This window comes from Triturus cristatus, chromosome 8 (genome assembly GCF_964204655.1).
Source record: "Triturus cristatus chromosome 8, aTriCri1.1, whole genome shotgun sequence".
Classification (NCBI taxonomy): Eukaryota; Metazoa; Chordata; class Amphibia; order Caudata; family Salamandridae; genus Triturus; species Triturus cristatus.
In genome coordinates, this window is record NC_140591.1 from 1,005,262,571 (window position 1) to 1,005,280,300 (window position 17,730).

At 39.0% G+C, this 17,730-nt stretch overlaps 1 protein-coding gene across 25 annotated transcripts in view; it reads left to right on the top strand.

Annotated features, from left to right (window-relative positions):
• Window positions 1–17,730, top strand: part of MBNL2 (muscleblind like splicing regulator 2) — a 501,363-nt gene that overhangs the window by 416,909 nt on the left and 66,724 nt on the right. For 7 of the 25 annotated variants that reach the window (XM_085622548.1, XM_085622551.1, XM_085622554.1 and 4 more), the window contains 3 exons: window positions 1,910–1,963; window positions 2,624–2,777; window positions 16,832–16,867. In XM_085622548.1, the coding sequence (XP_085478674.1) occupies window positions 1,910–1,963; window positions 2,624–2,777; window positions 16,832–16,867 (244 nt within the window). The remainder of the gene's footprint in view (window positions 1–1,909; window positions 1,964–2,623; window positions 2,778–16,831; window positions 16,868–17,730) is intronic. The other 18 variants (XM_085622558.1, XM_085622561.1, XM_085622565.1 and 15 more) reach the window with 3 other exon arrangements.

The following is a 17,730-nucleotide window of genomic DNA, read 5'->3' on the forward strand; positions in this document are numbered from 1 at the left end:
CCGGCCCAATATTTGGTGAAATGTTGTAACTGGCAGTCGTCTCAGTATTATAGACTTGAGACCAGTTTTTAAACTCCTGGGTGTTCATGCTGGACCACATTGCTAAGTTTCAGAAACTGCTTGTGAATTACATTAGATAAAGTTCTTGTGTTTCTGAATCTAGTGAGTAGCGGCTTATTGGGAAGACCCGAGTAATTCGAAAGTATTTGTCCTATTTTTCAAACATCGACAAATCAGTGGTTCCTACATTGACTTCACCAGGTTTTGTCTCAATACATCAAATCTTAACGAAGGAGGATTTATACATGAATGGCTGGTATAAGCAGTATGCCAAATACCTTATTCATGTCCTGTTTTCAGATTGTGTACCCTGTGTCCTCCTGCTTTCCCTGCTCACTCTCATGCCGTACCCACACATTTGTCAGAGCGGAGTTTATTTCATTTCTTTTATGTGCTTACCTACCTGTTGTGCTGAGGGGTTAAATAGACGGGTTGGCAATTGCCCATATATGGCTGTGCACACAAAAATGGTTGTTTTTAAAAAAATTAAATTTTTAAATTTAAAAAAAAGAGCAATTCAGCATAATTGTCATCGTATTTTCCTTCTTTCTTACAATAAAAAGAATAGGGTAGTTAATGTTATTGATATATTAATTACTTTATAAATGTTTTGTAACTGTTTTTCTAGTTAGGCCATTCTTTACACTTGAAATTTCATTATACCAAGCCACCCCGAAATAGTAAGCAGGACCTCCAACCACACTTTTTGTTCGTCAGACATTTCCCCCTCAGGTCTTCAGCGTGGGTGGTAGTTTTGCTTTTGAATTGAAGAGGTATAGAGTAGCAGGTACTTGGAGATCAAATAAAAGCTGAGCGGAGGTGCTATCTGCAGTCTCCTTGGAGGTGGCCTCTTTCTATGACGGTTCTTAGCCCCATGTTCAGCTGTAAGCCATCTCCACAGCCTGAGCTTTAACTCAAGAAAGCCTAATGTACATTAGATTTAGTAAGTCTTATCAGCCTCCTCCTAAGCCTTTGTGCTCAGCAAGGTCTTGCAGGAAGTAATGACTTCAGGAAGTTATTTGAATAGTAGCCCCGTTTACACTGTAGGAATCTCCGTCCAAATACGAAAATGAAAAATAACCCCAAGACCTAAGGAGGGCAAATCATACCTAAAATGCGTAAGGCTTGGAGTTGCTTTTTAAAGGACACTAGAACCTATTTAATAGCTAAATCTTTTGGAGAAAAAAATTGATAGAGAGAAATTGTCCTATCTTATAACTTATTGTAAAAATCTAAATCTCTTATATTGCAGACACATTTGTAATGCATAATCAAAACGGTGTAAATATTGATATTGTTATACTTAAGCTATTGTGTAAAAACTGAGAAATGTGAATATGTTAAACCATTTCAAGCCACTTTTAATTTCTTTCTATGTCATTAGTTGAATTTTGTAGAATTCATTTATGCATTTTTTTCTGAATGTATAGCCACCTAAATTATCATCTAAAATGTTTGCTAGTTGCGCTTTGAATTCTTTGCAATTCTTTCACGTTAGGAAAATGCTTTATGGTGTCTGCTAGCTGCTATTTAATTAATTTTTCCTAAATTTCAAACATCTGTATTTTACTCTCTTATATGCTTTTAACTAAGGTATTGTAGATGCGTTTTTGCTTCAGTACTAATTAAAGGTGTAATATTCATTTCTTTAGAAAAGCATTTTTGTTGTTGTGCATGCCTAGTGTTTTGTATGTTGTATATTGCATTCAGAATATTTTTTTCCTTCTCACCTATCCACAATGCAATGCCGTTCCCATGATGCACCTCTGCTTGCTGTTTACCTGTATGTTAATTCGCTTGAATCCCATTGGCCCACTGCCATCATGTGCTCGCTGCCTGTTATTAAAAGACTCAGTCGACTGCCAAAGCAATGAAGCGACCTCTCGAAGCAACTGTAGACCTGGTACTTTGACCTTTCACCTTTTGCTTTGCATGTAGCTTTTCAAAGAAGCAACTAATGAAATCTCTAATTGCTTTTTTAACATCAGTTAAACATTATTTTATGTATTAATAATGTATGGAAAACTCCTGTGCCATATTTAGCCATCTCATTTTCCATATGTAATATATGCAAAATTTAATTTTATTTTCTAACATGGTTTCATTATAAAATAGCCTATCTTGAAATTAGTTACAAAATTTATCTATGTAATAGAAAACATGTTTGAAAAAATCCGGCTTAAGATGCATTTTTAATGAAGGAATTTTAATTTGAACGGTTTTAAAGATGACCGATGTAGGTGTTGAAATGCAAATGTTTCATTCACCTACCTTAAGTATTTTAAGCTGTATTTAAAGCTGATGCCTTTTTTGTTGCTTGTATGCTTTCCTTTTCTGTAGCTAAGGCTTTACAACTTTAGGTTTTAAAACCATGCTTTTGCTATCAATAACAAAACCTCACTCATTCTACATCGCTACAGTTTGGGTTAAGGTGCATGGCAAGGCATCTTTTTAATTGTTATCTATGACGTATACCACTGACACGTGTACACAAATGTGGAATGATTTTGTCGCGTTTGTTCACTTTACGTTCTACAAGCTTTGTTGAATTCCTTGCTTGCAGGCCTTCCCTCCGGGTGTTCTCCATTCTTTACCAAAGAGACAAGCCCTTGAGAAAAGTAACGGTGCCAGTGCGATTTTTAGCCCCAGTGTCTTGCACTATCAACAGGCGCTAGCCAATGCACAGTTGCAACAAAGCGCAGCCTTTTTCCCGACAGGTATGTCGCACTGCACTTTCCTAGATACTGGTGTAAGTTAACATGTTTAATGTTTTACTCTCCAAAGGGTAATTTCTGCGTTACTTCATTAATATCTTTAGTCCACTTTTAAAGATGCAGTTTTTTTTTTTACCCACCTTGCATTCCGATTCTCAGATGTGCATTTTGAGTGCATAGTTGTATATGTAAGCTGAAATGTGTTTTTAGGCGGCAACAACAATCATGAATTCTCTACCTATCAGGAAAAAGCATTTTGGTAACCGTTTCAGCTTTGCCTCCATTTTTTTACGTGCAAACTTCTTAATTTTGAAATTCTCCATACACCATGGGAGCGCATGAGTTTAAAATAAAAAAAACAATATGTAAGTGCTCAATCTGTGTTCTTTTATCTAAATCAACACCCAAATATTTCCAGAAATGGTGTGTGTATGTTCAGTTGCATTGCCCGTAAATGCACATAGCCATGTTGAAATCATCAAACCTCAAGATTTTTCACCCTTAAATTAATTTCAGGTGAAGTCACCTGTATCTGGTGGCATAAGACGATTAATAAAAGCTAAAACTGTACACTGTTCGTTCAAAGTCATGAAACAATGTTAATGCAGCTAGCCTAATCCTGACCGTCACTTTTACTGAAGCTGAAAAAAATATAATCCCAGCAAAAGTACAGTGGTTAATAGAACTTCAGATGTATCAATCAATACTCTACTTTATTTCACACTATTTCAATACATAAAAAGTACAAAATACAGGTTAAAATAAATTATATCCAATAAAAACGCCTAAAACCATGCATCATATAAAATGTTATTTCCTAAATGTACAATTTCTTAATTACCAACTCATTAGTGTCCATTAAAACATCTGCAAGAACAAGCGTCTGCCCTTAGCCACCACCCATAGGAAGGAGGCGAGGGCATAACACACATAAGGGTCTGGCAACTGTTGGATAAAGTGCAATGCAGGCATACATTGGACACATTTATATTTCTGGAGCTTTGGGACTAAAAAGGCTTTCCTTCGGGCCCCATAAAAGTGCAGAAGAATAAAATATGTAACGTTGTTTGAGCTGCCCTCCCATTACACGGACACAGTGGTAAATCGTTCACAGATTAAGTATTTGAATGGGGAATCCAAACTTTTAAGGAATGTAGTTCAGTCTAATACATCTTTAAGAGGGTGTAGCAGGCTCTATGCAATTATTGTCGTTTTTGCTTTATCCTTTCCCCATCTATCATTTGCAGCTTTTGCTAGGAAAATCTTTTTTAGTTTGGCCTTTGAGAAATTAACACATAGCAATGGCGACTCATAGAGCTCACAATCCCAGCGCAGTCTAGGTGTTCTCTACATATTTAAACCAGGGGGTCCTGTGGGCATAATCCAGTACTAAGCAATCCCTCAGGATTGCCTGGTTTAATTGTACACACTGCCTTTTCCATATGGAAAGCCATAATAACAAAGGGGCCAGTCTAGTTACATCCTCAAGGTATGATACATTCAGTTCCAAATGGGAGGACAATTTGCACAAGAGCAGGGGAGCGACAGCATTTTCTTACATAAATCGTCCTCCACACATTGCAAAGGTTCCAAATCTACTGTACCCCAAATTGCTGCCCCATATGTCACTAGTCCTAGTTTTCAGTTGATATGTTTAACATTTCTGGTATCTGTATTGATCCCAATTTTGTTGAAAGCTTTGCAAGTGCAATAATACAATTTTTAAAGAGTGCCTTTCTACTTAGGGCCATCTTTTTCGAAGATCGCTTCTTGTCAAATAATACCCCCAGATAGGAAAATCTATCAACCATTCCAACTTACTCTCCTCTATATGGAAGTTGAAGGATTTCTTGGGGCATGCTCCCGCAATGACAGGGCCAAGGACTTGGACACATTTACACGCAGGTCTAGCCAAGCCAAAGAGCTTGTATACACCTCTGAGCGTCTGCAGCGCCCTTGGAGTCCTTGCCAGGAGCTCTTCATCATATCATCCACATAGAGGAGTATAGGTAAGTGGGATGACTCTACATAGGAAACCTCTTTTGTCGTTCTCCCCAATATTGCCTGTAGCCCATTAGTGTACAAGGAGAACAAAAATGGAGCAAGTACACATCCCTGTCGTACCCCTCTTTCAATATTAAATTCCTTTGTGCAATCCCCTTTCTTTCCATACTGAACACTTGCTGTTGCTCCTGTATATAGCTGCCTAATAAAGGCAATAATTTGAGGTTCCGCTCCTATTTTTTCCATTATTACCCATAAGTTACCATGAGCCACACACTCAAAGGCAGCTGTTAAGTCCATAAATGCCATACAAAGTTGGCCATCTTTGGCTAATGTATATTTAGACATGATCATGGTCAGGTGTAGGCACTGATCAATTGTGCTCTTTCCTTTCCTAAAGCCATACTGGGCCTCTGCTGGAATGCTTTTTTCTGCTGCCCAATCCTCTAACCTATTTAAAAGCACTCTGCCCATTATTTTTGCCGTGCCATTAAATATATATTTGGGAAGTATGATACCCACCCATCTTCCTCTATTTGTGTCTCTAAGGATGGAGCCTCCTCATACTTTAGGAGTGGCGCCATTGACACCCTACAAAATTCCCGGCTATCCTTTTTATGCAGTGCCATTCTCAAAACTTCCCACACTTTGAGCTTTAGCTCCCTTATTCTCGCCCCTCTTGCATCTATGTAACTTGCTCGTAATGCTCATATAAGGCCCTGATCCCTTGGAACTGCGCGTAAGGCAGTATGCAACTTCGTGGCAGCCTTGGTACAATTATGGTCAAACCTTGAATCTTGGATCATATCTATGTTCTTGAAATAGCGTGTCAGTTGGGATTTAATCCCTCTCATAACTTCTACGAAGGCTAATATAACTTGATGTGGAGGGGCACCAGTGTCAAGGCAGATCATGATCTCCGAGTACTTAGTGACTATCAAGGTATGAATCAAGTCTTGCCCCTCCACCTTGTCCCATTTGGGGGTATACCCATTATTTCTTGCCAGGACAGACTTTGGTATTCGATCTGACTGTGTGTAGGACTTAAACTCCCACCACATATTACAAGCAAGAAAGGCATGGTCACTAAAAACTATAAACACCACCCTTTTGTTATTAAGCCTAGTACTTAAGAGTTCAGAGACGATTATAAAATTAATGGTCGAGCCTGAGTCAGGGAACCCATAGGCCTTATACAGATCTCCTGAGGTCGCATTGGCACTATTTTCAATTCCCTATAACTAAAATCATATTCAGTGCCTCTCCACAAATGGCGTGATAAAACTGTACAATCGAATCAACACTGCAATCTGTGATCCCGCACACTATATTATCCATTAAATTTCAAACTCTTCTATTAAAATCACCCGTCCAGGGGATTCTTAATATTTTGGGATAATCTTCACTAACTTCCTCAATCGCTTTTTCCAGTTCTCTTACTACAGTGTCTATCATCCCCTCAAATTTATTGTTATAAAAATAAATTAATAATAAATCACAATCTTCCTGTCCTTCTAATCTTAAATAACTGAAATATACTGATTCTTTGAAGCACTTTACTATTCTAATGCGGACAGTGTTCACCACGAAAGTCACTATCCCGCCTTTGGCCCTGCCTGCTCTAGCTGGAGTCGCCGGGGTTTGATAAGTTTTAAAACCATCCATAGGTATTGGTCCTGTCTTATAAGTTTCTTGGAGGCAGACAATATCATATTTATTATTTTCGTATTGCCACTCTGTTACAGCCCTCTTATGACTGAATTCTGATCCATTCCATGAGATTAACTTAATTTTCTTCGGTCCAACGTTTCCCTTCTCATTCTCACTAGATTTACTCTCATTGCCTCTAGCATTGACCGACTCATGGAGTCAATTGCATTCCTCTTAGCTCTCTAATGGGGGGAAAACTATTGCTGGTATTTATCCTATTAGGCCCTCTCTGCGGTATTGTCTCCCTCTGGGCAGGTCGGGTTGTCTCTTGCACCAGCCTCACTCCTACAAACCTCACGCGGTTTGTAAAAGAATCCTAACAGTAAGGCTTCCATTGAAGGTGCAATAGTTAAGCATCCTAACAAGTCCCTCATCAATTCTTGTATGTTAAAATTATCACAATACAGTCCCTTGGTATAGATTTCAGCGATGGACCAACCCAGGGGGTTCTCCTGGCCATAATAATGTGCCTGTGTATAATAGGCCCACTCTACCAAATTTAGTCAACCAATGTAATGCTTTCCTCATGGGACTTCATTACTTCCAGAGCATTTACCTAAATGAGCACCAACGGGCTAGCTTCCAGTGGAAGAGAAAAGTTTTGCAACTGTTTATCTCCCCTTCCCCTCTGCATTATTATCCCTCATCACACAGTCCCGTGAATAAACCCTTGTTTCTCTGCTCCCAAGTGTGTCTTAGTTCCTTGCATTATTCTGGGTGTTGGAGGGAGTGAGAACTGACTGGTTATTTATATGAACATACCCCTCCCTCAGTGTATGTCTTTCACCCGATAACAGATCCCTATTCTGGCCCACTGGTTGTGCACATGTTGGTTGTGGGTAATTCTTCAATTTATGTATGTCCTCCTGCATGTGCCTTTTGACCTTTTCATCCAGATTTGGGCCAGTTGAATTTAAGGTGGGGTTTAAAACCCCTGGTGCCTCAGTGCAAGTATTGGCGGGCCCAGACTTCTGAAGTGACTCTCCCTTCTCGATTAGTATCGCTAATCACTGTTCTAAGGCTTCTAGACGTATTGTTAGAGGCTGGATCACATTTAATATAATCTGTTCTAACTTTGTGTACTTCCTGGGCCTTTTCATTTGAGGGGCCCAGAGTGTAAACCTGGTCAGTTACATTAAGCGCTTCTTTCAAACTCCTAGGTTTTAATGAGTGCTGTTGTCTAGTCCCTCCTCTCTTTCTTATGATTGGTTGTTACTTTGGTGAGACCGCACTATTATTTAAACCTCCCTAAGTAATTGGAGGAGGATCTGGCAAAATATGCCCCAGGGGAGGTAATGATGACCCCAATATTAAGTTCTCCAAGAAACAGTCTACGTTCTGTCAGTTCAAACTCTTTAGACCGTATATGTTAGCCCTCACCAGAAAGGAATCAAGCGTTGATACTTACTCCTCCTGCTTCCACTTGTTTGATCATGCTTTTTCCTATAGTGGCATGTTCGTAAGTCCCAAAACGTCATCAGCCCAGACTCTGGCGGGCATGCACGAGCCCACCCTTGGCGCGGGCTTTACCCAGGCGCGTCCCACGCCACGCTTAAGAGTGCGAGAGGGACTTGGCATTGAATGGGGCTAATGGGTGTTGTCGTCCCCTCTTGGACGTCACCCCCAAGCTGGCAGAGTCCTGTCATTGGCGGTTGCAAAGACCGTGAGATCGTGCTGTGCTTAAGAGCGCGAAAGCGGCATGGCCTTCAGTGTGGGGCTGCTGGGTGTTGTGGTCCTCTCCAATCACCCCCGAGCTGGCAAAAACTGTCAGAGTCCCGTCTTTGGCAGATATCCATCAAATTGAAAAGGTGTGATAACTTTCAACACATGAGTCTGCAGGCTTATAAAATAAATATAGTTGCTCCGAAGGTTGTTTATTTTAGTTTTATTGTATATGAACTATTTGGCCGTACTGTCTCGGGTGGCATGACTCAAACCTTTCTAAAAATAAAAAACAATCACAAATGGCATTGCTTCTGTCTACTATGACTATTTGGCATGCCTTCTCAGCATGATCCGGATTCCTATGTTATACGACTCAACTTCATGCCTCAGTTTCTTCCTTCCTCCTGGCAATACTATGCCTATTTGCTCCACTTTTAGGTCACCTTTTGAGGTCAGAGCGCTTCCCATGCTTCTGCTCATTCTTGTATTGAGTGGGTGAACATATGTCCCAAAGTGGTCAGGCCATCGGTATTTAACTCTGCACACATTTTCTGAATAACTGCAATTTTTCTTTCTAGCTGTTAACCAGAAATGTGTTCTGTCTAGCTATTGGAGATCTAATTTACTGTTTGAAAATGAATGAGGCAAGCAGCGGCCTAACTGTATGAATCAAGCCTCTTTGCAAATCCCTCTGAAAACAAAGCTGTATTTTCAATGAGTTAATGTTGCTGGGTTCAGGCGCTCCCGTCTGTCTCATAATTGAGTTTTGACCATGTCATGTACTTCTACACATGACGGGGCGTCCTGTCCACAGAGAACTCGCTTGATCAGGGTTGAATAAGGTTGAACGTTTGCCTTGTTGTGGGTGTTCAAACTGTAGAGGGCTGTGCCAAGAGAAAGCAGCGTGTCTGCATCAGATTATTATTGAACTTTCTAGTGTTGCCCTTTTCTTGTAGGTAACTTGTATAAGCATGATCTCCATATGACCTGCCGTAATCACCCTGGGGATAAGAATGCACCAGGACATTCTTCAGTACAAATTACTTTGTTTCACAGCGCTCCAAGTAGCCATGCAAGAGCGTCAGTGGGTCTAGTGGTCACATGAAATTACATCTTACATCTGCTCTGTAAGGCGGGTACCTGAATCTCCCATGCACTGGTGGGATGCCTAGGTAGTGCTTGTTGAGTCTCCTTGAGCTTGTGAGAGCTTTCCACATAGATAACACTGCTTTCTCTAGCTGGTCTAAATTGTCACCTTTTCGGCCATATCGTTCTCAGACCATGCATTGTACTGGATCCTCTTACTATCACGTGGGAAAGAAACAGATGCAATCTGTGCCAATGTTAGCGAAGTTGAGCATTATGCAGTAGTGCACTGGACAGTCTTTTCATTTCCCGACTTAATGTGTCCAACTAATAAGCCTGTGGTTACAAATGGTCCTTCGATAACTACATGCATAATGTGCCCTCCGCACCCGATAGTATGGCATTCCTATTCACAGAAAATACCTTGTCACAGACCCTGCACATAAGCAGTTTAGAGTGGTTATTTTCTGGTAGTGGTTATTACATGACTTTGAGCATATCAAAAAGGTCCTCTATAGAAAGTATAGAAGATAAGACTATAATAGTGAGCACCTCATAAGACTACTTAAGTTCTGCATCTGGTGCCCAAAGACTTGTCTTACCTCTTTGACTGACTCAGTTTAAGAAGAAAGAAAACGTTGTTTCCCTTGAGACAAATGAAATTCAAAGTTAACTTGCTGATTACAAGTCACTGAGGGATGATTGGCCAGTATGGTGTTCTGATGAACAAAACAGATGGACATCCGTCTGGGGATATTCTAATACATGAATACTAATTGATGAGAGCATTCTTGTGCCCTTCTTGGCATGCAGCAGCACAGGGGTTTGGCTAAGATTCATATTAATATTGCTCATTCCCATAACGTGGTCATGATTTTCTCACCTCCTCCAGCTGATTAATTCTCAGACATTAATCATTTGATTTTTTAGGGAAAAACACTTAAGTCCCTATAAGGGTGAGTTTTGAATCTCAAAGCATGCTAGTGTAATAACATTGGCACACTGCTCTGATGTCCTCCAGCCTCACTTGTAAATGGAAGGCCTCCTTTTCAGTTTCAGATTATAAATTTGACTTTCTACCACCGTCTCATTTCCAATCCCTTGCCTATTGATGAGACCTTTTCCACTACGTTTGCAAGTAGTGCCTGATATCAAAGTTGCTCTTCATGTCCTTATTACTTTCCTGTAAACTTTACTTACCCCTCAAGATGACAGATTTACTGACACACTTTTGGAACAGCCATATTGCTCTTCATTCTTTGATTGGCTATTTGTTCTTCACTTAAATGAAAAAACAAAAGATTTTGCTTTAACGTTTCAGGGCAAAGTAAACTGCATCTGCTTGTATTTGCCCTTTTCTATTTCACGTTCTTGATGCAAAGTATTTTGCACATACCTTATTTTGAGGTCTGCAATAGTTAAAATCAAATCACATTGGTTTGCTTCGATTCCTTTTATGCATGCTCAATGTTTCTTGATCACAGTAGACATCACATCAGACTTTTATGTAAGGAAAAGTATGTTAGCTTCCCCTTACTTTAGCGCCTCTGCCCATTTTCTTTTGATTTTAAATTAACTCGTCACTACACCTCAGAGTAATTTACTTGTCCCTCCAATAGATCTTGAACCGTGCAGTGAGGGGTTGGATATAGAGGATCCGATCCAGATATCCAATGAGGACCAAGGATTGGATAACTGACTTACAAACTAGTAATAGATTCATGTATATGACTCTCAATACTATGCTATACAAGTACAGAATTATTACTGCCAAGCCAAATCTCCTGTAGAAATTTTGACGAGCTAGGATCATACATGCAAGCAATTCGGTTAAAGCTATGAAAAATAGTAACATTAGGACCTGTTGACTAGAAAACTCTCTCTTAGAATTCCCGTCCCTCATTAAGCTATGCAAATGCAGTCACTCACTGAAGATCACTCATAGAGAGACAAACTGGATCTTTAAATAGTTAATATTTATCATTAAATGTAGGAAGTAAATCCATCAGTCTCGGGCATTTAAGGATACAGTTTAATCATATTTATCGTTCTTGGGCCATCAATTACCAAAGTTCTAGAAGGAGAGCTCAGGAAAGGGTATGAATCGTACCAGCTCAACGATTCTCTCCACAGGGTAAAGAAGCCCGGGAATAGCACACACCGTATACGCCCGACAGAAGAGTCAGCAAGTTTGAAATCTCTCTCTCAGTCCAATAGGAAGGAATACTCATGGGAAAGGTGGCAAAAGGAATGGGTGTACAATAGTCAATCCAAATGAATAATATTTCTCAGTTCCGGGGTGGCACCTCCTGGGTCACATCATCAGACCACTCAGTCCATTGGTCAGTTCATATAGGATGCTTGTCATGAGACATAAAGAAGACACATTTTACGGAAATAAAGGTGTTTCAGGTTACCTAAATGATCAGACCATCTGGTACATGTTGACCTTTAAACAAAGATCCTTTAGCAAGGTTCATGAACAAGTTCAAAAGAGCAGCTTCCCAGGCAGATGTTCCTGGTGGAAGAATGATTTTATCCAATGGTCCTTGTAAGAGCATGTGAACTCCTGAAACAGGATACAGTTGCAATACATTTGAAATACGGACATATTCTCCAATAGGGACAGAATAGAGCTAGAGGAAAAGTAAAAATATATACATAAATAAGCAAACAGACCTATTTGAATTTAGCTTAATATAAGCGAGAATATAAGCATTCAAATATGCATTTTCATTATGAATTATGACATTTGATTTTCGGTGTATATATGCTTGAGGCAGGTTAGTTCCATTGTAAATGACATGTAACTATAACGTGCTACTGCATTTCAAAGGTACCAACATGTAAAATCAATTCAAATGATGAGATAACTAAATAGTTTCTAATTATTCTTGTTAGTACATATGTGAAGATTATTATCTGACTGTTTCAGTGAAATTGGTATTGGCATTTACGTGCAACACCATTTCTTTCTCTCGGTTGATGCACACTTTAATATAAGCAAAAATATAATTAAAGCAACTCTTTAAGATCATTTACACGTTATCTAATTTATATTTAGTTCTGTTAATTCTTCACATATCTCTTAATATTCAAAGTCGACTGGTTAATGAACTTTCACCACACGTGAGTTATCACTTTCACATTTCTATTTCACACTAAAAGAATAAAATGAAATCTTAGTAAGCACGACCCTATGTTATTCAAAGGAGCAATTTACATCTAGTCTACTCTTTTCTGCATACTTTTACAATGCAGTAACAAAGTTTCTTTATGATCGTCACCTCAAGACTCTTCAACATAAATGAGCACCAATTGTGCATGTTTGTCGTTTCTTTTTTTAAAAGATGTCAAAAGTAGGTTTGTGTCAAGTAAGTATTCAGCAGTTGATCTGCTTCAAGACCCTCATCAGTGAGAGGGTAAAGCTAAGAAAATATGCAGAAATATATTCTTTGAGTTGGATCCATCACCATCAAAGAAGGAAACTAAGTCGTTGGGTGATAGAAACTGTGTCGGATCTGGACTCCTCCATTTTTAGGAGCTCCTCTTTTGAAGTGGTTGAGTCAGATATGTGCATGCGTACTTTGAATTCCTCCTCAATTATACTGTGGCATAGAAAACCCTGGAGCTTGACATCTGTACCTGATCACGTTGGCTTGATGTGGGCCTGTCCATATCTGTCATGTTTATTTGTAGAGCTTAAGGTTCACCTGGGAGGGTATCCTGGTGCTGATAGCAGGGGTTGCTTGGGCCGAGATGAGTCGCATCTATCTGTTTTCGGAACAGTTAAACTGGCTCAGTAGTTGAGGTCTTGCTTTCTCTCACAGGGTCCTCAGATATAGGTGAAAGGCCTAGAGTTTTGCATCCGTCATCTGCAACTGTAATGCCTTGACAACTATTACTGGAACATCTCGATGTTTAGAAGTAATTCACAGGTGACTTAAAGTCGCAAAAAACATCTACTCCCAGAGCTGGGCAGGATCTTTGTATTAGAGGAATGCTAATGTGATGCAGTGTGTTACAACTGGGTCCTATTTCATCGCCATTGGTAGATGCCATAAAAACCCCTAGGCTATGTAAAAGAGGAGTTTTAGCTGGCTTGCCTAGTAAAGCCGTTACTGAAAGATGACCAATCTGAACTAAGACTACATGCTTTATTGGACGATAACATTTGGTTGTATTCGCCTCAGCAGAATAATTCGCCATGTACCTCTGTTTAAATGTGTGACACCATCTTATTTAATTTAAGAGCTCATTCAGCCACTTGATCTTAGATTTCCTCTTACATCGGCCTCCGTAAGCCTCGCGAGCTCCCTCCCCATCCCATGTTAAATGATGTGGTCTTTAACAAAGTGGAAGAAATAACAAAAGGAAAACATGCGTAAATGTGTGTATTTAAATGGTTAAAATGAATTGTCAAAGTAACGCATGTAAAAAAGACCTTATTTTGCTTTATAACGTGTGATCTGTTTTATATTGCGTTCTTTTTAAACTAAATTATTTATTGTATTACCTGGACGGGGGTCGACCGTCCTTGCTTGGACCACCACCCTGCCCCCTTCCCCGCCTTTTCTCCCATCCAACACCTCTTTTGTTCCAGCAGCTACTCACTGAGGGCCTTCCTCGCCGCACACCTTTAGGAAACCTGCCTGGCGCAGTGTCCTCGTCTCAACAGCCTGACCCTGCTGCCAGCAGGACCCTTTCTTGCTCCGTTTGGGAAAACAAATTCCAACTAAAGATGTGGTTCGTCACTGGGATAATATTTTTTAATATTACTTCCCATTGCGTTTTTTATATCTGTACAGCGCCATATGGCGACGTTTCTGCACAGTAATATTTTCCTAGGCCCCACCAGTGTAGCTTCTAATCTGAAAAAAACAGTTCTAAAATATATCTGAACTGCAGTAGTTATTTGTAAATTTGCCTTTTTCCTCGACTATAAAAGTCCATATTATTTTTAGCTATTTTTAATTGTGTATTCTCACCGTAAACAGTGGTAGGACGGTTTATCTAGTGACCACTTGAAAGCTCTCTGACACAACAGACATAACTGGCCTTGGCTGGTCACTGAAATGCAAAGGCCGCTGTTGGGCGAACATTGGGAGCTGCATCTTTAAAACTGGAAACAGTATTGCAGTACACATGCGCAATTTAAGATAGCTGTTTAAAATCAAGGTGATGTGTTGTAGTTCAATTATTTATGTGTTGATTTACAATGTTTTATGCATTTAGACTGCTGGCACAGCGGAAAACCCATTCAGTGCCCCCTTACTGTATTTCTAATAAGTTAGTTTTGAGCATTTAAAAATGATGGGCTCTGTGTCTGTTTGGTACAAATGTGTTGAAACGGAAAAAAAACACATTGGTACCAAACAGACACAGAGCCCATCATTTTTAAATGCTCAAAACTAACTTATTAGAAATACAGTATTTCAATCTTTCCCATATCCAGGCGTTTAAAATAAACGATTTCTGAAGCAACAGCATTCAACATAAATTAAGCAAAATATTATAAAGCACAGGGGGTACTGAATGGGATTTCCGCTGTGCCAGCAGTCTAGAAGGTCATTACTTCACATCTGTATAAAGAAGCTGGTTTGGAAAGGCCAACAATGGCTTTTGTCCCCTGTGTCATCTCTATTAGGCCACCTGAATCTTTTAAACTCCATTGAGGTTACAGCTGGATTTGTGGACTGGTTCTTAAAACGAATGCTTTACATATAAGTGCACAAGATATATTTGTAGGGATTGCAACAACATTTATTTAAAAAAAATAAAAAACAGCCAATCCAGAAACAATGTTATTTAGGCTTGTCCTTTGAGAGCCTCTGATCTTGCACCAATCAATGTGGATGGTGTGCTCCACCCATGAATTCCTTGCTGTGTTTGTCGTCAAATCAAACAATGCTTTAAAAGCAGAACATTACTCCAAGTTATGATTTCTGATGTAGAAGCAGAATAATCCAGGCTATGATTTGAGTTCATTTGTTAACCTTTTCCAACCAGTTACTCGGCCAGAATTTGCCAGATGTATTAACTTTTATTACTCTGTGCAAATACACTTGCATGATTTTCACTTCCCAGATCTGGTGTTAATGAATTAGTTGTGGTATTATGTTGGGATGAGCTACCCACCCCTGGCATTTATGCCACTGTGGACATGTGTCCTTATTAAGTGAACGTTTTGATACCTTATTTACAATGTATATTTGTTGGTGGTCACCTTTCATAATAAGGTCATTTGTAGTTTGGTTTACTTTAATTTAACAAACATCAAGATCCAATTAGGTATCAAAAGCGCACCCAAAACTGGCTGTTGATCTTTCAGGTTTTTATTTTAATTTTATTTTATTAACTATGGAATGCCTTCATTCACAGGTTATGGTCATACATTTTGTCTATATTCTGTGACAAAAAAAAACAGATTTTTAACAGCAAATTTAGACGGACATATGAGTGATAGATTTTGCCAAGAGGAGGTATGTGCATTGAGTTAATAACAAAGAAAACCATAGAAATGGTGCAGAGTAGTCCTTATCAAATTGACTCATTTAGAACTCCATCAGTACATTTTCTGTGTCCAGTGTCATAAAGTTTAGAACGAGTTGACTGATTAAAGGTTAGTCACAGTATCTGTGTTCAAGGGAACATCATAAAAGTTTCAACCGTTTGCAGTGAAATTCACTATGAACTTTGAAGTGGTCGTTTTCAAAAATATTTAAATGTTTTTGTTTAGGGCCCTCATCAAGTGTCAGCACTTGAATGTTGATTAGGGATAGGCTACCTAGGCCAGCGGAGTCTGGGCAGGTGAATTTCAAGTTGTAACTTGTTTGCAAAACACTGATACTTTAATTTCCTTAGGACAAGAAGGACATGATAGAACCTTAATTGTAGCCAATTTAACAAGGCAACCTCCTGAAGCAGCCAATCCTAATGTATCCTTTTATATATTTCCCCTTTTGCATCATGACCAGTATCAAATATAATTGTCATAATCTAGTAGCTAGCCTAACCAACTATACTGTTTTGTATTAAATTGCAATAAACTCATTTTTAATCACTTGGGAAGAAGACAGTGTATTGTCAGACCTTACTAAAAAAAAAAATGCAAATAGTGATCTATGATGCCTCAGACTTACTCTGCATTTAAGTCCTAGGAGTTAGATTAACTCATGTCTTGTGTGGCCAGAATGCCAATTCCTGATAGCTCTTTAAATCAGAGAGAAGAGTAGAAAATAAACAAAGCTAATAGATTGAATAATAATCCCGAGTAACCTTGCGTTCTTTTTTTCCCCACTAGTTAATAGATCTGTGTGTATGAATCCACCCTATATTTTTAGTTTTATCCTTTCAAGGTTCAGTTGCCAATTTGTTAATTGCTTCAAAATCTTTGATGTTACTTAAATTCAACAAGTGGCACTCCTTCAGCACATAAACTACAAATGACCTTTCAGAGTGGTGTTTTAACTAACGTCTACTTACACAGAGCTATGCTTGAATCACACCTTGAATGTTGTCTCTAAACGGCTAACCTATTTCTTTCCCTTTATTCATCTCTTCCACCTACTGTATCATTGCATGACATGCAGGGTCAGTTTTCTGCATGACTCCCGCTAACAGTATTGGTAGGTTCCAACCTTTATCAATCTCTTTTGTACTGTTTGAAATGCCGCCTATATGTATCTGTATGTTTTTAAAGCATTCACTGTAAGTTTTGCAGAAATAAGTACGGTCATTGTTTTATTGCCTTTCTCCATATTTGAAAGTTATTTTTAAGTTTAATATGACATTATCTGCAACTCTCCTCGCCCACTGATGAAAGTTCAGATATACAAAAATTGTTTAGTACTTTATATGTTTCAAAGAAAAGAAAAATATTTTTAATCTTTTGTTTTCGAAGATGCCATGTTCTGTGCCTTTTACTCCTATTTGTTGTGTAAGAAAATGTTATCAGGCTTTCCCAGAAGTGGGCCGGCCCTCTTGTCATTCCTTATCACTTATTTGTCTAGAACACAAGGTCTTCATTACAACCTCCTTATGTTGCACTTTTGCTTTGATTGCTCGTCATCTGCTGCGCACTGTACCAAATACAAGGCTGAATGGATTGCTTCCACCCTAGCGTAGATAGAAGCATCCATAAAACAATCCGTTTTACAAATGACATTACTAGTTGGAATTTATTTTTGATAGTCTTGATTTTAGGCTCGCAATAAAACCCAAACCGGTGCTAGTATTGTTATTGTACTCTAAAATCCATCAACAAGTGTGTGATGGTTGCTAATCTCAAACTACACAAGGTTTTGTTTCTTTAAACATTGAACACATGGAGGAAGAAGATTTAGTGAAGCAGCTTGAGATCACTATCTAAGAAAAATCTGATTTTAGTTTGTGGAAAAAGAGTGGAAATCCCCTAATTGTCACTTTATTATTCAAAAGTTGGAAATATTATTGCATTACTTGGTTGGATTAGTGGATGAGCAGTTGAAAG